Source organism: Lissotriton vulgaris, chromosome 3_1 (genome assembly GCF_964263255.1).
Source record: "Lissotriton vulgaris chromosome 3_1, aLisVul1.2, whole genome shotgun sequence".
Taxonomy (NCBI): domain Eukaryota; kingdom Metazoa; phylum Chordata; class Amphibia; order Caudata; family Salamandridae; genus Lissotriton; species Lissotriton vulgaris.
The window spans coordinates 65,253,302-65,275,127 of NC_141689.1; the positions used below are offsets into that span (position 1 = coordinate 65,253,302).

General features: G+C 42.4%; 1 protein-coding gene across 2 annotated transcripts in view; it reads right to left on the reverse strand.

Moving 5' to 3' along the window:
- The window catches only part of ALMS1 (ALMS1 centrosome and basal body associated protein), a 220,681-nt gene that overhangs the window by 107,085 nt on the left and 91,770 nt on the right, over positions 1-21,826 (reverse strand). For both annotated transcript variants that reach the window (XM_086960096.1, XM_086960094.1), the window contains exon 8: positions 11,597-11,727. In XM_086960096.1, coding sequence (XP_086816222.1) covers positions 11,597-11,727 — 131 coding nt within the window. The remainder of the gene's footprint in view (positions 1-11,596; positions 11,728-21,826) is intronic.

Below are 21,826 nucleotides of genomic sequence, written 5' to 3' on the forward strand. Positions count from 1 at the left end.
TATAATGGGGGAAGGAATTATTCATATACAAGCAACCGTCCAATTGAAACTGAATAATTGCTAATTCTGTTTTTCTTTCTTTAAACATTAGTCTGCAGTCTCACTTTTCTTTTTAATAAATTTGTCTGCAAAAAAGGTAATCCCTGCTACACATTTGAAGATGATCGGTATATAGGGAGCAATTATGGTTAAACTGTATAGAAGTGTAGAAGTGAAGAAAACAAGTTACTTACCTGTAACTTCAGTTATCCAGTATTGGTATCTTTCATAGATTCACATGCCTGAATCATCCCCCGTCGCCGAGGTGGGAGTTCCACGGTATATAAAAAAGCAGTACCAAAAGTAAATTACAGTAGTAGGCCCTATGAGAAGGCCTGAGGCCTAGATTGTAGTAGCCTATCTACCTCATTATGCTAAAAAGACAAAAGTCTTTGCTCCAACCAATCAGCTTACAGCACCCTCTAGAACCCTCTCAGCAGAGCCAGTTCTCCTCAGATTTTCGTTAGCACAAGTGGGAATGAGTATCCCAAAATTAGAGAACGGACTCTCCGGGGAGGAGGGTGGGTGCATGTGAATCTATGAAAGATACCAATATTGGATAACTGAAGGTACAGGTAAGTAACTTGTTTTCTTATTCAGTATTGGGGTATCTTTCATAGACTCACATGCCTGAATCAGAATAGCAAGCAGTAAGCCAGGCAAAAGTCGGTTGCGGATGGTGGGAGACTTATCTTGGTGCACCCCCATAAACTTTTATTGAACAACCAACAATTGCAAAGTAAATGATCTACTAATAAAACATGACTAAATTAAAAAAAGTAGTCATAGTATTTCACAGGCAAGGAATATTAGTATAACATAAACAAGCAACCTGCAATACATGCACTTCTTTTATATCAACAAAATACTGAATAGTGTATACTCATTATAAAATGAACCAAACATTGTTACCAGAGTATGTTCTTATGGAAACAGGTGACATAAAACCGCTTTACCAACTGCCGCATCCTCTTGGTTTGCTGATTGCAGGCAGTAATGTCTTGTCAATGTGTGGACATTTTTCCATGTCGCAGCACGGCAAATGTTCTCTAGCGTCACTCCTGCAAACAATGCTGTGGACGCTGCTACAGCCCTTGTAGAGTGAGACCTTACAGTCCCTTGTAGTGGTCGGTTAGCCTTAACATGGCAGAAATGGATCGCAAAGGCTATCCATCTGGAAATTGTGGCTTTAGTGACTGCTTTTCCCAGTGAAGTTTGGCCATTAGCCACGAATAGCTGATCTGACTTCCTGAAGTTCTTTGTTCTTTGAAGATAGAATTTTAAACATCGTTTAATGTCCAAAGAATGTAATGTTCTTTCCGCCGGGGTTGTAGGATTTGGAAAGAATACCCGCAATTTCACTGTTTCATTCAGATGAAACTGAGAAGGCACTTTGGGTATGAAAGTTGGATTCGTTTGAAGAGTGACATACTCTTGAGAGAAATGTAAGAAAGATTCTTTGATAGTGAAAGCCTGAATTTCTCCTATTCTCCTGGCAGAAGTGAGGGCTAAAAGTAGGGCGACCTTCCATGTCAGGAATTTGAGGTCGGCTTTGTGGATCGGTTCGAACGGGTGATTCATCAGCTGTGAGAAGACCGTGTTGAGTTCCCATTCTGGTGGTGAAGGTTTAACTGGAGGATAAGTCCGGAAAAGATCCCTCATGAATTGTTTTATTAGCGATGAAGAGCATAGTGATGGAGTGTCAGCTACGTTCCTGAACCTGGATAAAGCTGCTAAATGGACCTTTATGGACGAGAAAGAAAGACCAGAGCGATCAATATGCAAAAGATAAGGCAGAATCTTTTCCGTTTAAGCCTCAACAGGGTGTAAAGCATTTGAATTACACCAGGAGCAGAAACGCTTCCATTTGAGACAATACGTCTTCAACGTGCTCTGGGCTCTTGCTTTCTTCAAGATATATGGTCAGTCTTGAGGAATTTGGAGGTGTTGAAATTCTAAGAAGTTAGAAGCCATGCGTGCAATTTCAACGATTGAGGGTCTGGGTGAAGTATCTGACCCTCGTTGCGTGACAGTAGTGTTGGAATTGGCAGAAGTTTGATCGGAGACTCCTGTGATAGTAACATGAGCTCCTGAAACCAAAACTGACGAGGCCATCTGGGAGCAATTAGAAGGAGATGGCAGCTCTCCAATTTCATCTTGCGCAACACTCGCGGAATCAGTGGGATCGGAGGAAAGGCATAAGCATAGATCCCTGACCATCGCATGGACAGGGCATTCCCTCTTGATCCCTGTTGAGGGTATCTGCTGGCGTAATACCAGCATTTCTTGTTCTGCCGGGTGCAAATAGATCCAACATTGGTTTGCCCCAAGTCTGAAACATCCTGTTCAGTTGATTGTTGTCCAACACCCACTCGTGGCAATCCGACGAGGACCTGCTTAGTTTGTCTGCTAGGGTATTGTGGAGGCCCCTGAAGTGTTCTGCCTTGAGAGTTATGTTGTGAAGTGTCAGCCATTCCCATAACTCTTGGGCCTCTTTGGACAGTGTAGCTGACCTTGTCCCTCCTTGCTTGTTCACATAAAACATGCTAGTGGTATTGTCTGCCCGGACCAGGACTGAGGACCCTGCTATTCTGGGAAGGAACGCTTGTAGAGATAGAAAAATGTCTCAACTCTAGACTGTTGATGTGGCATCGTCTGTGTTTTTGAGACCATTTGCCTTGCACCTGTAAGTCTTGGAGATGACCTCCCCAGCCCTCCATGGACGCATCCGTCGTCAGAATAAAATGTGGAGGAGTTTGCAAGAATGTAAGTCCATGTTCAGATTGTGTAGTTGTGTCCACCATTGAAGAGCCTCTACCATGCGTGGGGTGATTGTGATGGTGTCCTCGAAAGAGCCCGTCGCTTGCTGACATTGAAGATGTAGCTCTTCCTATAGAGGCCGCATTTTGAGACGTGCCAATGGAATGAGATTGATGGCTGAAGAGCACATTCCCAGAAGTGACGCGAAGAGGCGAACTGAAAGTTACCTTCTTCTTGATAGTTTTATGGCCAATGCTTGTAGAAGGAGTTGCCGCTTTTGAGACAAGAATACCTTGCACTGTATCGTGTCTAGACAAGCTCCTAGGAATAGCAAGATCCTTCTCGAAGTCAATTGAGACTTGCTTTTGTTGAGGCCTCAAGATGCAAAGAGAGTGCGGCAGAGTGCGGCAGAGTGCAATGTCGTTCTTTACTTTGAACTTTGACGGACCTTTGACTAGCCAGACGTCCAAGTACGGGAAAACCTGGACCCCTGATGAGTAGTGCTGCCGCTCCCGGAGCCACGCACTTTGTAAGAATCCTTGGAGCCAACTTGAGGCCAAATGGAAGTACTTTGAACTGATAATGGGCGCCAGCCACAGTGAAACGGAGATACTTTCGATGTTTTGGGTGGATTGGGATGTGGAAGTATGCATCTTCCATGTCCAAAGAAGCCATAAAAATCTCCCTCGTTGAGGTAACTTAATGTCCGAAAGAGTGACCAGTCCGAAACCCTGCTTCTTGAGATATTTGTTGAGATTGCACTGGTCTAGGATCGGTTGCCATTCCCCTGATTTCTTTTTTATGAGGAAAAAACAGGAATAGAAACCTGTCCGACTCTGATGGATTGGAACTTTCTTTATAGCGTTCTTGAGGAGCATTGCATGAGCTTCCTTGAACAATAAGTGAAGACGAGGGGGAGGGGGACCCCTGGGTGGAGTTGTTGGAGGTTTGGTGATAAACTCCAGGGTGTGTCTGCCACTGTTGTTGGAAGGCAGATATCTTCGCGCCCACAGGAAGGGAGGGAATTGAGGTTGGCGCCCAATTGACCTCACTGTTTTCTGTGAGCGTCTCGCCCTTGATTGTTTGTGCGCGTTCTTCCTCCTTTCCAAGAGAAACCAGCTGTTCCGGACTGGCGATAAGAGGATTGATAGTTCTGACGATATTGAGGCTGGTATTGTCTGCCTTGTTGATAGTAACCTCCTCTGGAAGAGTAGCCACGTCCTTTTGCGCCTCTGAAAGATCCTCTTTTATACTGCAGTTAACCTAGGGATCTTGCAGTATCAGTGTCCGTTTTGATTGCTTGGAGAGCTTCGTTGATATGCTTCCCAAACAGGGACTCTCCGTCATATGCCATGTCTAGTATTTTTAATTGAACCTCGAGCCGAAAGGTAGTGGCCTTTAGCCAGCCCTGATATCTCAAAACAGCAGCTCCCGCCAGCTGTCTAAAATTTGTGTTCGCAATGTCTAATGCGCAGTCAATAGTTTCGCAAGCTGTGCGCTCTCCTTCCATTAGGATCTTGCGAGCCTCTTGTCTTTTGTCCTCGGGAATCAGATCTATGAGCCCAGCCATGTCGGACCACATATGACGATCATAGCGCCCTAAAATCGCCAAAGAATTTGCCGCTCTGATAGATGCAGCAGCCATAGTGGAAAATGTCTTACCAATAAGGTCCAAACGCAGCCCATCCTTATCTGGTGGTGTAGTAATGGGGGTGGCTGGGTTCTTCGACCTTTTGTTGCGCGGCCTGTGAAATGACCAAATCTGGCCGCGGATGACCAATGAGGCATGAAGGACTTCTGAGTGGGGCACGATATTTTTTATCAATTCGTGGTAACACGGCAGGCACAGAAGCGGGATTTTTCATCACCTTGATGCCCTATTGCCAGATGTAATCTATAATAGGAATGGCTCTAGACGCCTACCTAGTTTCCTCTTTAAAATCATGAAGAAATCAGCCGTTTTTCTCCACCGTCACTGGAAGCTGAAATCTATTTGCAGCGTGCTGCATAAGATTATGGAATCCACCTAAATCTTCAGGTGGCGAGTCTGAAGGTTGTGGAGGTGGTGGAGACGGCATAGGAATAATGTAGTCATCCCAAGGATCCGATGGAGGTATGTTAGGTAACTCTCCTTCCTCTACTTCTTCATCCGAAGTGTCCGGAGTTTGTGTAGGCAAAGCAGGTTGCGGAGTTTCCATGACTGGAGTAGGCGGAGGAACTTGAGGTGGAGGAACCGGGACAGCAGGTTGAGCTGGTTGCGGCGGAAAACGTTGTTTATAATCCGCAAGCATAGCCTGAATAAGGCTTGGCGGTAAGTGACTGACCTCTGAAACCTGAGATTGCCTTCGGTATTCCTTATGATAAGGCACTACAATGTCCTCCTGGTAATAATGTCCTGTCTTCGTCATCCTCCTGGCACTTAATATTGAGTTCAGATGGATGGTGAGCCACTCCAAAAGCTCCCTCATTGTCGTCATCCTCAAAATCCTCTTCCTCATCATCAGCGTAAGATTCTAGCAGATGAGAAGGCATGAGCGGTGAGATACAAGATACTTCTGCCTCTGGTATGATACCAGCTGGAAGGTTTTTGAAGAGAGTGGGGTAGAGAAAGTCTGTTTTGTAATGAAAGGCTTCATTGAAGTAGAATCCATTGGTCTTGATGCCACCGGTGACAATGGTGATTTTGCTAGCAGTAGTGACACAGTCGTCGTCGGCGATAGGACCATCGTCGACGACTAAGGAATCGTCGTCGACAGACAGCCGTGTATGGACTCGACGTCGACGGAGCCGCCGTCGACCGGACGATCGTCAACGGGGCCGCCATCGACGGACTCGTCGTCGAGGAGTTCATCGTCGATGAGACGGTTGTCGACGGTAGCGTAGATGACTTCGTCGACGGAGGCTTCTTCGTCGACGAATGCTTCTTCATCGTCGAGGCTGTTGTCGACGAGGGTTCTTTTAGCCACAATACATATTTTTGTAGACAGAATAGGAGAAGTGATGGCTGTGGTGGAGATCATAGCCATAGATGAAGAAGTCGAAGTAGATATGGTAGTCACAGGTGAGGAGACAGGAGAGCTCTTACTCATGGTTTCCTTGGACGAATCTTTGGTGGCTGAGGCTCCAGATAGTATGTGGAGATCTCTGTGAAGAGCAAGAAGTGGAGTGGGAGGTTTTAGTATGCTTTCTCCCCTCACTTGACATATCCTCTTGAGATCTCGCTCTCTTACCGGAGGTAGAGGCTCTGTCTTCATCATCCGTAGAAGAGGATTTTAGCCACAAAAGGACTCTTGCCTTCCTATCCCTAATGTTTTAGAAGGGAAGGTGCAGCAGATCTTACAATTTTTAGCCTCATGTTTTGGGTAGAGGCAATAAATGCAGTCCTTATGTTGGTCATCAACATGGACCCTTTTCTTCTCGCATGTTCTACAAGGCCTAAACAAGGCCTTCTTGTCAGAGATCCTGAAGCTCTGAAGAAAAACTGAGTCAAGACTCAGGGAGACTCCCTTCCACACGACGTGCAGTGAAAATCTGAGGAGAACTGGCTCTGCAGAGAGGGTTCTAGAGGATGCTGTTAGCTGATTGGTTGGAGCAAAGACTTTGGTCTTTTTAGCATAATGAGGTAGATAGGCTACTACAATCTAGGCCTCAGGCCTTCTCATAGGGCCTACTACTGTAATTTACTTTTGGTACTGCTTTTTTATATACCGTGGGACTCCCACCTCGGCGACGGGGGATGATTCAGGCATGTGAATCTATGAGAGATACCCTAATACTGGATAACTTCTGTTCTACAATAATTTGAAACAATAATAAAAAAAAAAATGTCCTCAAGTCTGATGGACGGGAATAACACGAGGAAAGGGAGAAGCCAACAGAGGCAGAAGAGGAAGAATTTCAATTTCCTTTAGCTTGGTACATTTCGATGTGTCAACCTCCCATCCCTGTGGAGAATGAGTGGCCCCCCTGCCCCCATTGTATATCCAATTAAAATATACTACTGTTTTTAGAGAGTGCGCTCTGTTCATGGTCTCACAATTTCTTTACAGTATTGCTACAAATCAATTTTAGTCCATCCAGGTCTAAAAAGGAACTACTTCTCACCAGGTACTAAACATCAGGTCTGGGTGCTCCAGTTAAGTATTCACTCAATATACCAAAAAAAGACCATGATATATCATTTCCATAAGTTTCGCAATGAGTAGGAAAGTAATGCCACGGGCAGGAAAGGGTTAATTCACTGGGCGAATGAAGAGCAGGCACTCACATCTGGACTAGAACTTCAAATCAGAGCAGATGTTTGGACCAGTCAAATGAGGCGATGCTTCACATCTGCCAACCTTTCACATATGATCCAGGGCTCCAGACGGAGGCCCACAGGGGTCAATTCACCAACATGCCAGGGGTAGAGGAAGTATCATCACACACCCGCTGACCTCGATGACATCACAGGAAGTGGCATCCTACGATCTTTGACCCTGAATCCCAAGAAGTGATGACACATGACCATGATTCTAAATACATCACTATAAATGATGCCACCGAAGACTGGTCTTCACTCAGAAAGACTAAAAGTCACAGGGAGATTCACAAGAAAAGACATTTAAAAAACAAGCGCGGCCACGTTCACTGGTGCTCACCATGTAGAACATATGCTCAATACTAAATATATTATGTGCTTGATTTACTCCTCGTGTATTGTATGCGCTGAACAACTGATGCAGTGCATGGTGCAAATCAAGCAGGTACACAATATCGAGGAAGCAGTGTGCACGGAGCTGTGAGCCATGCATGGTGAACACTGAGCACACTTTAGTGCAATGAGCAGGGCACAGTGTGTATAAGAACAGTGAATCGTGCATGTTGCACACTGATCAGTGTAAAGTGCACAGAATCCATTGAGCAGTGATCAGAACCCACTGAGTACCATGCTGTATGGAATGAGCACTATGTAAAGTCTAATGATGTCAACAGTGCACGATGCAAACTGAGCCGTGCGGAGTGTATGGTGGTCAGCAGCGTTTACTGAGCGATGAAACTTGCACAAAGAGTAGTGTGTTTGGGCTCTTTTTTCATCTCTTCTTTTCTTCATGTTCCATCTGTCTCAAGCAAATAACTTTGTACTGTCCTATTTGTCTACCAGGTGTCCTCCTGCCGAATTATCCCCGTCTACCAAGCCTGTTCTTGTCTACCCTTTCAATCTTGTTAATGCAGCTCTTCTTTGTCCTCCTTCGAATGCTTCATATTCAACCACGCGTCTTTCGCCACACACATTCTCCTATATTCCATTTCGTCTGTCCATATGTAGTTCTCCCATCTTTTGGAACACAGACCTTCTGGCCCTGTGTCTGTCTCTTTATTTCTGCTCAAAGTATGGCTGAAAACACAGACATCTGACGGAAGGGAGCCATCAGGACCTAACTGGGATATAGGAGAAGGTAGGTATGTATCTAGATGACACTTCAACCTTCAAAGAAGAGGGTTAGCCAAAGAGGCCAGGAGCCACTCTGGCCTTGTGAAGTCTAGAGAGGGATGAGACTTTGACATCAGTCTCAGACTTAAGGAAAGGCCTATTTTGTTCCTGTCCCGCCCTTTGCATCATATCATATAATCATGTCAGTGTTTGCTCTGTGATTGGATGCACTAACAGCCCATTACTACTGGGAAGAACTCCACTTGTGCCAATCTCAATGCCACATGTTTTCTAAAGGAAACAGTACGACTTGTTCATGGCTAAAAACAAAATGTGCACCAGACCTCACTGTTTTGCAATACTTGAGAATTTATAGATGTATTTAACTGAAAACAAATGTATGTCAAGTACACAGGATTTACAGAGCAAGGCATAAACTGCAGAAGGAAATGAGCCGCGCAGAAGGGTATATGCAATGGTGACGCGGCACAGTAGAATATAATAAACATGGGTCTTTACAAAGGGTGGGGAAAGGGATGGTCCAGATTCAACCACGGGTAAGATGGGAGTGGGCTGCTATCCATATTAGTCCTGTTGTTGCAGCTACAGAAGTTATGTTTTGAGTATGACCTTGAATGGGGGAAGTGAGAGAGCTGAAGCATTTGATGAAGATCTCGAGCCTCCCCATATTCTACTTGTAGGCTTCTCAGTTCATTCTGTACACACCGGCTAAATGTCCTCAAGATTCTTAGAGCCCGAAGGGGAGGTCCCTCAATGGCCTACATGGCCCCCATACTCTTGAACATCAACTGATAGAGTTACGCCAATTAGACAATCAACTCTCCTTCCGCAAGGCCGTAAAAACCTGGCTGTTGAGGAACCAGTTTCCCCATCCGTGATGGTTCTGGCTAATGCGGTGTTGGTTCAAGTGCTGGGAGGCTGCCGGGTACACATGCTCTTTACAAGAACTACAGAACAGAATAGAATAGGTTAAAGTGCCAGACGGCCAATTTACGACAAGGAAATGTTGACTGGTTCGCAGGTCAGTGATAACGGTAATATGAAGGGGGAGCAGGCATTAAGCGTTCTATGATAATCTGCTCACATAGATCAGGTACTCGGTAACAGGGAGAGATATGTGGGTGGTAATATCTCGTAAGAAGTAAGCTCTGCTTACCAAGACGAAGAGACTCCGGAAATTCTTCCAAATCATATTAGAGGGACACGCAGACTACCTTGTTTTATATAGACTCACAAATAATGGCGTCTTGAAGGCAAATGCAAAATCTCAACTAGGCTGTGAATCACAACTTCAATGAACGGGACCAACCAGCTCTGGTGCAAACATTTGCTATGAATGTCCCTGAGGTGTTGCAAACTTCATTAGTCAGAGCACGTGTAAAGCAAGGGTACAAGTTACCAGGCGCGAGAACATAGCAACCAAGATAGTATGGACAGCTGCCCTGCTCGAGCTTGGACCTGTTGCCATGCTCAGCCTCAGAGAATGAAGGCGTAGGTACATACATACTTGTTCTTACTAGCCCTTGTTGGGCTTTGACAACAGAGCTTTCCTGTATAAAAAGCTACATATGGGCACTAAGAAGAACTTGAAATGCAGCCTGAGAGGTGAATGGGGACATCTGAAGCAATACCTGGGGACCAATCACTACCACATCTGAGAACAAATTGTAGGTAATAAAGTAATAATGAATGTCATTCTCTGGTACGGACATACAACTTCTAAGAAAATGGCAGATGTACGTAATGTAACCTGCAGTGTGTAACTGATTGGTCGATGGTCAGCTCCCCATAGCAAGCATTGGCATAGCCAATAGGTCTAGCTTTTGGGACCTTCTAAGTATTTAGTTATGCAGCACAATATCCTTGGTGTTGCACCACATCAACTGTTGCGTGGCTAAACACTTATAATGTCCCAAAGGTGAGACCTATTGGCTATGCCAATGCTTGTTGTTGTTGTGTGTGTGGTTGTGTGTGTGCGGTGGGGTGGTGTATGTGGTGTGTGGGGTTGTGTGTGGGGTTGTGTATGGTGTGTGGGGTTGTGTTTTGTGGGGGGTTGTGTGTGTGTGGGGTTGTGTGTGTGGGGTTGTGTGTGTGGGGTTGTGTGTGTGGGGTTGTGTGTGTGGGGTTGTGTGTGTGGTTGTGTGTGTGTGGGTTTGTGTGTGGGGTAGTGTGTGTGTTTTATTTGTGTGTGTGGGTTGTGTGTGTGGGGGTTGTGTGTGGCGGGGGCTGTGTGGGGTTGTGTGTGGTTGTGTGTGTGTGTGGTTGAGTGTGGTTGTGTGTGTGTGGGGTTGTGTGTGTGGAGGGTTTGTGTGTGTGGGGGTTGTGTGTGTGGGGGGTTGTGTGTGTGGGGGGTTGTGTGTGGGGGAGGTTATGTGTGCGGGGGTTGTGTGTGGGGGGGTTGTGTGTGTGGTGGGGTTGTGTGTGTGTGTGGGGTTGTGTGTGGGGGGGTTGTGTGTGGGCAGATTGTGTGTGTGTGGTTGTGTGTGTGGGTGTGTGTGTGTGGTTGTGTGTGTGTGTGTGGTTGTGTGTGTGTGGGGTTGTGTGTGTGGGGTTGTGTGTGTGGGGGTTGTGCGTGTGGGGTTGTATGTGTGGGGTTGTATTTGTGTGGTTGTGAGTGTGTGTGTGGGGTTGCGTGTGTGTGGGGTTGCGTGTGTGTGGGGATGTGTGTGGGGGATTGTGTGTGTGGGGGGGATTGTGTGTGTGGGGGGTTGTGTGTGGGGGTTGTGTGTGTGAGGGGTTTTGTGTGTGGGGGGTTGTGTGTGTGTGTGGCTAATACAGTAATAATGAATGTCATTCTCTGGTACAGACATACAACTTTTAAGAAGGTGGACAGATGTACGTAATGTAACCTGCAGTGTGTAACAGATTGGTGGCTGGTCAGCTCCCCAATACAGGTATTTCTGGGCTACAACTGGCTAGACAGGAGTCAAAGTAATTCCCCTAGCACTCTGAAAACATCTGCATGGATGTGTGATTTATTTTAATCCCAGATAACAACCCAGTTATAATTACAAGGCTTTTCTGTTTTTTTTTTTATAATTCCTAGAAATGTATTTACTACATAATTGCATACTGGGACACGACAAGTGGGCAGGGTCTGTGGTGGGGAGTGTGTAAGTCATCATGAAGTGAATGCTAGCGAGAAATATAAGAAAAAGAAGCAATGAGATAAAAAACGTGCTGTTACAGAACGAGCAGCACACTGAGCGCAAACCGGGGGTCAGAGCCTCAGTTCACAATTCTACTTTAGTGCCAACAGGATCTGACCTAGCTAGCTCACTGAAGTATAACTTTCACTACAGAGGGACAGCATCTTTGTACACTTTGTGCTTTGCCTCTGTTCGGTTTAATTCCCCACCTTACCTTGGCAGAGCCGGCTTTCTTTGCACTCTCTAGCAGTTCTGTCTTGATTTCTTCTATCCTCCTCCTGTCCTCTTCATTGAGATCTGCTTCAGAGTCCAACGTCTGACCAGCCAACTTCAGCTTCACAACAGCTGTAACACAAAGATATCTGTATACACAGCGGGTACCACAGAGGTTCATTTACAGCACAGATCGTTAACAGAAGTCATTGAGGTCCAAACTCAAAGCTGCACTGCGTTACGGCACCAATTGTATCCTGGCTGGTCCATGCCTTTAGTTGGAGCTACCATAATAGTTTACACTATTGGTTTAAGGATGCATGTTTAAAAGGTATTTGACCTAAAGGAAAACATAGAACATTCTTCATGCGCCACCTTTTGGTATGAACTTCCCTGCGATAAGGTAAGCATTTTATGTGGTACTTGAACAGCAGATTCCCTTCCTGAGTCCTAATGCCAATGGGAGGCCAGCAATGACAATAGCAACGAAGAAACCCAGCTTAACCCGAATGACTCATCTACATACCCATTCATTGATGTATTTTAAGTATGTAAGGGGGAACCCACTTTCATGGCCAAGTGTGGCACCAAGTCATGCTCAGCTGAAGATATGGAATTCCAAGGTTTCGTTAACGGAAAGACAATGCATGGTTCATGGGTAGTGCTCCATCCAGTGCCTTCCTCTGACTGGATGAATTTACACTGACTTTGTCCAGACAACTTTCCTTTAAAATGTCAAAGCCTTTTGGTGACACACTCAAGTGCCCATTCAGCTGCATGCTTTTGAAATACTATCTTAATATTGTAGCTATAATATCAAGGACAAAAATATTGGCGTGTAAGCATATAGAGAATTTCTACACCTGACAACACACACACACACACACACATATTATATATATATATATATATATATATGTCCTCAAGCGGGAACACGAAGTTCTCTTTGACCAACATGTAGTGAGTATGTGGAGATTTATTGATGATATCTTCATAGTGTGGAATGGCACAAAGGATGAAGCGCTTCTCTTTGTTAACAACATCAATGTAAATCAATGTAATCTGGAGTTTACACATCAAATTAATACCTCCAAGATTAGTTTTTTGGACATAGAAATCATTATTCAAGATGGAAAGGTAGAAACATGCATATTTCAAAAACCATCTGCAGGTAACACCCTGCTCCATGCTAACAGTTTCCACCCAAAACACACAATAACAAGCTTAGCGTATGGTGAGTTCTTGAGAGTGAAGAGATCATGTAGCACAGACATTATGTGTGAAAATGCTTTGTCACAAATGAAGTCCAAACTATTAGAAAGAGGTTACAATGAGAAAGTTTTGCGCAACGCCCTCCACAAGGTCTCATTGATCCCTAGGGAGAATCTATTGAAAAAACTGGGAGACCAAGATTCACAAATAGAGGCCCCTAATACAGAAAGTCTGAATAAAACATGCAGATTTATCACAACATACAGTAGGCAATCCAATACAATTAGAAAGATTATGAGTAAGGATTGGCCCATAGTGATGACAGATGGCATACTGAGAGAGATGTACAATCAAAAACCTCAATTCACATTTCGGAAGGCATATTCCATGCGATCCGAATTAGTGAAAACCAGTCCTGAGATTTGGAATAAGAATTGGCTCCCTTCTAGGAATGGATTCTTTAAATGCCACACATGCAGAGCATGCACATTTGGAGTTAATACTTCCACGTATACCAACGCATACTCTGATCAGCCCATAAAAATAAAAGGGAACTTTAACTGCAAGACAGAATATGCAGTGTATATTCTGAACTGTAAGTGTGGACTAAGATATGTTGGCAGCACGATAAAACCAGTGCAAACCAGAATCCTTCAGCACCTAAGAGCGACCGTTAACTCGGATCCTACGTACCCAGTTGCACGCCATGTTAAAGCTGAACATGAGAGCAATCTGAATGTGCTCTCCTACTATGTCATTGATCATGTTCCTGACAGCAAGAGAGGAGGTGACAGGGAGAAATTACTTCGACAACTCGAAACCAGATACATAATTGAGTTGGACAGTAAGAGCCCTAAGGGACTCAACATCTGCGAAGATCTTTTTCACTTTCTGTAAAAATCTGTAAATGGGGATATGATAGACAAACTGGTAATTTTTGTTAAGGGGCAACAACTACTTGTATGTTGCAGTGTGGTCTAGGTTCTAAAGTGTTTAATCTGAATCTTAAACATTTTTATAAAAATCACATGTTTATTGTCTTAGATTTAGTCCTCATGAAATAATCATAGATGGATTTTAGGCAACATGATATTTGTGTGATCCATCATGAATTTTGAATTTCTAGAGAATCGGAGGAGACGGTAATAATAAATGCCATTTCTTTTTAATATATGACCATAGACTGCACAATGAATTGTCAACCTCATAATATAAAATTCCCAGGTTATATCATCCAGGACGAAGAACACCAATTATTCTAGACAGAATGGGGTGCTCGATCTGACATGCCATCCAACTAGTTAAAGTTCAACACTGCCCATGTATTTGTACAGTTAAAAATAGTTCTACCATGAATAATATTTAGTCGCACGCTTCTATCCCCTGTACCCTTATCCCAATCTATTATTAAGCAGATGGTTTTCTGAAGTACTCTCGGCTGAGAGGCTCCATTAAACCAACTGCATTGTTTAATCAACTTTTTTTACACTTTCACCATTAGGGGTGGTGTGACCGGAAAGGTGCTTTGTACAAAATGAATGTAAAATTACTAAGTTGAATTATGATACGAACATTGCATGGAATCATAGAATGTTATGAATTGAAATCATTAACATGTGAGAAATGTTTTTTGTATATAATAATGACCTAAACCAATAGGCATGGGAAATCAACATTTACTCGAGTGCATAAACTGTTAGAAAATGTACATACATGAGTGTATAATGATCAATTCTGAACACAAAGAACAATACACATGATTTAGATATTGGGGCAAAGTAACTGTGTTCACAATATGTTTTCCGCAAATGAGACGTATAATTGTTTGTTGGTAAAATACCAGTATGTTTTCCATGTCTATCTTGCACCGGTCACCGATCACGGGGTTAGCCTCAACTTAAAGAAGGGGCGGGGATATCTGCACTAATCACCAGCGAGCAAGGCGCATGTGACGCCGAAACGCGTTTGGGTTTCCTGTTCGGAATTTGCACTTTCAGAAATATGCTGAATAAATTTTACCTGCGGCTGCGGTAATAAGAACATTTGGTGTCCGTCTCTCTTTTCCCTTGGAAACTTGGGCGCCGTTAGGAAAGCGGTGTGAAGAGTGGTCTTTGGATATATATATATCATTTGGTCCACAGCCATTTTAAATCTCAGAATAAAACCATCAAAATATCACAGTCAGTGGGGTTTTTCCCCTGTCTTAAATGTAAGGCATGTAAATCCAGCTGTAAGACAACAGAATACCCAAATCGTACAGGTGACAATAAACCGAACATTAAGATCAAACAGTTGCTGAACTGCAACTCAGAGTACACGGTTTATTGTCTCACATGTCCATGTAAACTGCGTTACATCGGCAGTACAATCAAACCGGTAAAACTCAGAGTTCTCGAACACATGCGGGCTATTACTAACAACGATAAATCCTATCCAGTAGCCCGCCATTTTGCACAAGAACATCAGAGCAAATGGGAGAAACTGAGTTTTTACTGCATTGATCAGGTCCCCAAACTGGAACGAGGTGGAGACAGAGATAAATCTCTGAGGATTTTAGAATCCAAACACATCATTGGCCTCAAAACCATCACACCTTGGGGACTTAACAACAACGAGGAACTTTGGGTACATCTGTAGATTGCTGTAATAATGGGGAGACAGAGTGGATTTAGAAACTGAACAAAAGACACCTTGCCACTTTCCCCGTAAACATGCCTCTGTTTTCTTTTCATCACATTTTCATTTCCTTAGACATGTATCTTACGCACACAGTAGAGTATGCCCATTCAGGGCTGAATAACGAACTCAAAACAATGAACTGAAATTGAGCAAATGTAAATGCTTTATTTATGTTTTGAATCTTGTTTTCTACTATGAATGTGTACATGAATTATAAAATGAATGATAAACGTTAATGGTTTTTAAATGAGCACTATGCACTTTGACACAACCACCATGTATAAGTATTGGCTAATGTGATAAATGCTTGTTACAATATGGCGCCCACTAGATTCAGAGAAGAATTGTCCTTTCTCTATTACTATTGTATAATGGACCAATGACTTTAAAATGGTGGCTTTGATCTTATCACAAACGTTGCACTGACGAAGCCTGTAAAGGCGAAACGCGTCTGCGAGGGGTGAGGGGGTTCTGGTGATTAAAATTCTACAAACGGATACCAGTGTGCCGGCCCCTTCTTTTCTTCTGACAACCGTATGGTACCAGGAGTTGTGTAGCTATATATATATATATATATATATATGGACCATGAGTAATGTGTATGCACTGGAATTTTACATGTGAATATGTCGTGCATTTATTCCTGAACCAGGCTGAAGTCTGTTTTTTATGTCCACAGGCTGAGGGGTCAGCTGATTATGCACTTGCACTTTAAAATGATCGGTGAATTGCCGGACCATGTCATGTGATCAAGGGATCGAGGTCCCGAAACGCGTCATGGCGACGTGTTTGTCTGCACAAGGATGAAATAAAAACACTTTGCAATTTTCCATTTGGGTCCGGTTTCGTTGGTGTTCTAAGCTGCGTTTGGGACATAACGGAGTTCGTCTCATATATATATATATATATATATATATATATATATATATATATATATATATATATATATATATATATATTCACTGAAAAAACCATAGGTTTCACACCAGTTATAGTTAGCTGAACATTTTACTCATACGAAACCATTGAAATTCCCCCATTATAGTTAGTTGTACTCACTATAACTCGCGCGCCCGCAATCCACTGCTGATTATGTCACATATTACATCATTCATGACATGGTCAGTGACATCACTGATGAAATGTCAAAGGACATCACTGATGACATCACTGATGACCTCATCCAGTGAATGTGGTTTGCTTTGATATTTAGATATGTATTATAAATACACTACTTTGCATTAAAGAATGAGTGGATATATAAATATAAATGTGTGGATGGTGGATTTAGTAACAGTGTCATTGATTGTTTCCTTGACTAATTTGTAGAGTCTCACTATATATAATGTGTAGTTACTAAACTGTGTGAAAGTCTTTATTGCTTTGTCTTAATTGCTATGTTAAAGACTATATTTGTTATTGGTTTCTTAACTGAGTATTTGTATGAGTAAATGAATGTCTATGTGGTTTGATGGGGTGTGGGTGATTGCCAAAACATGTGTGAATAGTTCATTCAGTAGGTATATGAGGTTAAGACTACATGTTATAACAGTTGTTTGAGTGAGTGTATATGTTTATGGGTGTGGTGGTGATGAAATATTTCTCTCAATGGTACATCTCCATTAAACTTGAAAAAAGGGAGTGTATGTGACAGTTATATCTAATTAAGTGTGCCTAAGACTTAGTGATTGTATGAGTCACTATATGGATAACTGCATACTTGTAATAGTGATTTTATAACACACTAAGTGTGAGTTACTATCTATATAAATAGATGAAGTGGGGTTTGTATAAGTGTGTAGGTGAGTAAATGTAAGTATAATCAATTGTTTGCATAAGTCAGAAGGATGTCTTTATAAGTGAGTAGAGAGTACTACTCTCTACTCTCTACTACTCACTCTACTATTCACTCTACTACTCTCTACTACTCACTCTCTACTACTCTCTACTACTCACTCTACTATTCACTCTACTACTCTCTACTACTCACTCTCTGCTACTCGCTCTACTACTCTCTACTACTCACTCTCTACTCTCTATTACTCACTCTCTACTCTCTACCTCTCTCTACTTCTCTCTCTACTAGTCTCTACCTCTATACCTCTACACCTCTACAACGACACCTCTACACCTCTACCTCTCTCTACACGCACACATATACACATATATATATATATATATATATATATATATATATATATATATATGCATATATATGCACATGCATTTATATATATGTGTATATATATATATACATACATAAACATATATAATCTGCATATCTATATAAATACGAATATAAATCATATACATATATGCATACATATGCATGTTATTTACATGAAAGTTTGAAAACACTAATAAAAGCAAAGCTAAAAAGCCACCTCATTACAAATAGAATGGCTTGAACTTAAACGAGGGCGAGATCTATTGCATTTTCAATGCTTGTTTACTTTGGTTCCATCAAGAAGGCATTCTGAATGTTAGCACTCTAGTTGCTCATTAGATCACTGTAGTAAAGCTACGAGTATTGAGGAGTTTGCCAGCATCCTTTAACACCTTTTTTCCCACTTGGAATATGATTGACTATACTTTATTTTTCCATTGGATTTGACATCACAAGAGTGGGCGTGGCCCACTGGGGAAAGAGTTACGCATAAAGCCCAGGTAACAATTCTATGGTCTATGAGTACCAGGATGCTGTGCGCCCACTGGGGCGGGACTTTAACTAAATAAATTGGATAACAATCACCGCCACTCTTGTGTTTATTAATTGCCACTGATGAAGACTATTCACTCAAAACGCGTTTGGCTGTGCGATGCTGATCTAGCGCATGAAGGTGAAAGAGTTTGTTGGGGATCAACTACCGGCATTGGTGTGCGGCAACTCGTGATGGCACCCCTCTTGTTTTTCTTGTTTAGCGGCTGGTCCGGCCGCGAGGGGGTCCCGCTGCATCTTAAGCAGATCTTGGTGCAGGTAACCACAGGCACCACAAGACATCACTAGGCCTCCATGCTGGACGAGTATTGAGGAGTTTGCCAGCATCCTTTAACACCCTTTATCCACTTGGAATATGATTGACTATACTTTATTTTTCCATTGGATTTGACATCACAAGAGTGGGCGTGGCCCACTGGGGAAAGAGTAACGCATAAAGCCCAGGCAACCATTCTATGGACTATGAGTACCAGGATGCCGTGCGCCCACTGGGGCGGGACTTTAACTAAATAAATTCGATAACAATCACTGCCAATCTTGTGTTTATTAATTGCCACTGACGAAGAGTATTCACTCGAAACGCGTTTGGCTGCGCGATGCTGATCTAGCGCATGAAGGTGAAAGAGTTTGTTGGTGATCAACTACCGGCATTGGTGTGCGGCAACTCGTCATGGTGAGACCCTCTCATTGAGGTAACCCTCTTGAGATATATATATATATATATATATATACACACACAGCTCAGGTTCCTTCAGAATCCATCAGGAAAACAGCACTTCTAGACTTACTGATGCTCACACTCGTGTTTATTTTTCACAGAGTCAACAGACGCGTTTCGGCTTCAAGCCTTCGCCAGTGTCAGTTACACTGCGCCGGCCAGCCATAGATTGTAAGTGCTGTCATGTGTCAAACATCAAAAGCGGACTTACAACATTAATGCAAGCAGGCGCGCCATCCTTAAATGAGCAAATCTACCCAATTCGAACAGCGTAATATTATTTACACAATTCTCGCTGGGTGCGCACTTTGCAATTCTGTGGTACTCAACTGTATTGCCGTGTATCGGCATATCACCCCGGATAAGAGTTTATATCGGGGGTTTATGGGATTTAGGAGTCTCGCGTGTGCTTGTAGGGTTCCAAAATTAGCATGAAACAATTCTCTGCATTTAAGATAACCAACGTTACTGATAACAGGGTGACCTTCCCATATAGTACGTGCTGTGCTATGCATTCTAATACTTTCATCACGCCTTTTCAGTTCATGCTCTTTTATGGAACTCCGATGTATTGCCGTGGATCGGCATGTGGCCCCCGCCTAATATGGCTAATTCTTCATGCAGGTTCAGTCCATTCGGAGTCATACTTTCGAAATCAATAATATAGCGTGACTCTAATTTGCGTAGAGCTAGTTTTTTATTGCCTCCACGGGCACCCAGCGTAATCTTATCTATAACCACCATCCTCAGCTGATTTTCGTTTTGAAAATGGTTGTTAGCAAAATGGCGAGCCACAGGGTACTGTAGGTTAAGATTTTTTATCGCCCTTAGATGTTGTAAGACCCTTTCTTTGGCTTTCAATATTGTACTCCCCACGTACCACCTGTTACAAGGGCAGATGAGTAAGTAGACGCAGTACGTTGTGTTACACGAAAGAGATTTGTTAATCGTGATCACTTTTCCTGAGGTAGGGACTGTAAGTTCTTTACAATTCACACTGTTGCGACAAGCTTTGCATGACCTGCAACATTTAAAGCCAGGATTGTCTTTGGGTCCAATTTTGCTAACAACCATATTTTTACTCAAATCATCTTTCAACGATCTACATTTTCTAAAGGTGATTTGGGGGTTATTGTTGAGGTAGGGTTTCAGGTGATCATCTGTCAGAAGAACACTCCAGTGTTTATTGAAGATTTTTCTAATGTCATGTGCCTGAGCCGAATATGTCGTGATAAATCTTACTTTGTCATCTTCTTCTTTGATTTTATTAGGGTTAAGTAGTTCATTTCTGATGGTAGCATCAGCTCTATTGCAAGCTTGTACAATAGTTTTGTTTTTATACCTTCGTTCACGAAACCGGTTGCACATTAGTTCTTTCTCCAATTGATATGCCCTTTCTGTACTACAGTTCCTTTTGGCTCGTAGAAGTTCACCATATGATATGATTTTGTTTTAAATTAGGATGGATATATAGGGATGGATATATATATATCCATCCCTTAGGTGTTCTCCTTGTGAACACCAGATCCAGCGGCACAAGGTTAACAAAAGGAAACTCCTTTCCAGGTCAGTTTTTCAATTCTGTTTATGAAATTATTTACACCGTCTGCGTTTTATCTGCAAACATGGACCGATGCATTTTGGCGAATTGCCTTTTACTGGGTCATTAATCTGTATTATAATGAATTACCATTCTGAACAAGAACAGAATAAGAGGGCCACCAAAAAACAATCATGGAAATGAATAATCAGATCCACTGGATAAGAGACCATATTTAACACTAGATGAATTAATGTGATTTAAGCATTCTATTATTACAAAATGGTTTGTGCTTTATCTGGGATACGCAAATGTACTTTAATGCTATGAAAATTAACAGTGTTAAGAATGCCACCACTGAAATCATGAATCTGAATTGACATATGGGAGTGGTCTGTCACTGATTGCCTGTAACAATTATAAAATGAATTGACGCCTATAGTGGCGTGCTTTTCACTGAACAAGGATTCAAGTGTTTTATGATTTTAGAATTTTTTTCTAGGAAATTCAAATATGCATTAATGCTATTAAATTTAATAGTGTTAAGATGGCTGCTACTGAAATCATGAATCCAAAAAGCCATACTAGATCAGTCCTACACTGAGTCCTTGTAACAATTATCCAATCGATTCATGTTTTATAATGACATGCTTTTCACTGAACATGGTTACACTGAGGAAGGAGCACAGCCAAAATGTGTTTGTTTGGTTTGTTCTTGGAATAAAGAAGTCTGTTTTACACCCCACGAGTGCTGGTCGTTTCCTGAAAGGCAGTATCTATATTGACGCCCTCAGACTGGTCACCCGTCCGCAAATATCAGTGGCTGCTGGTGAACTGAATTGGAGATATATCTATCTATGCAAAAAAGAAGCAGAGAACTCTGGGGGGGGGCAGATTCACAATACTAATCTGAGACAAAATCCTAAATGTACTACTTTTGGTATTCACAGAAGCCATTTAGTAGTAGTAAAGTTAGGATTTTGTCTTAAATTAGGATTTTGTCTTCAATTAAGATGTTGTCTTCAATTAAGATTTTGTCTTAAGTTAGGATTCTGTCTTAAATTAAACTTAAGTTAAACTTAAATGTGTCTTAAATTTTGGTCTGAAGACAAAATCCAAACTTAAGACAAAATCCTAATTTAAAACAAAATCCTAACTTTACTACTACTAAATGCCTTCTGTGAATACCTAAAGTAGTAAGTTTAGGATTGTGTCTCAGATTAGGTCTGTGACTCAGCCCCACAGTACTTCCCAAGGTTTAGCTGAGGAGTAGCTCATGTATAGAGCACCACACAACACCAGCAACACTCTGAATCTGTTTGGTTTGGTTGATATTTTTCCAGTCCAAAGCTGCAAAACTGTG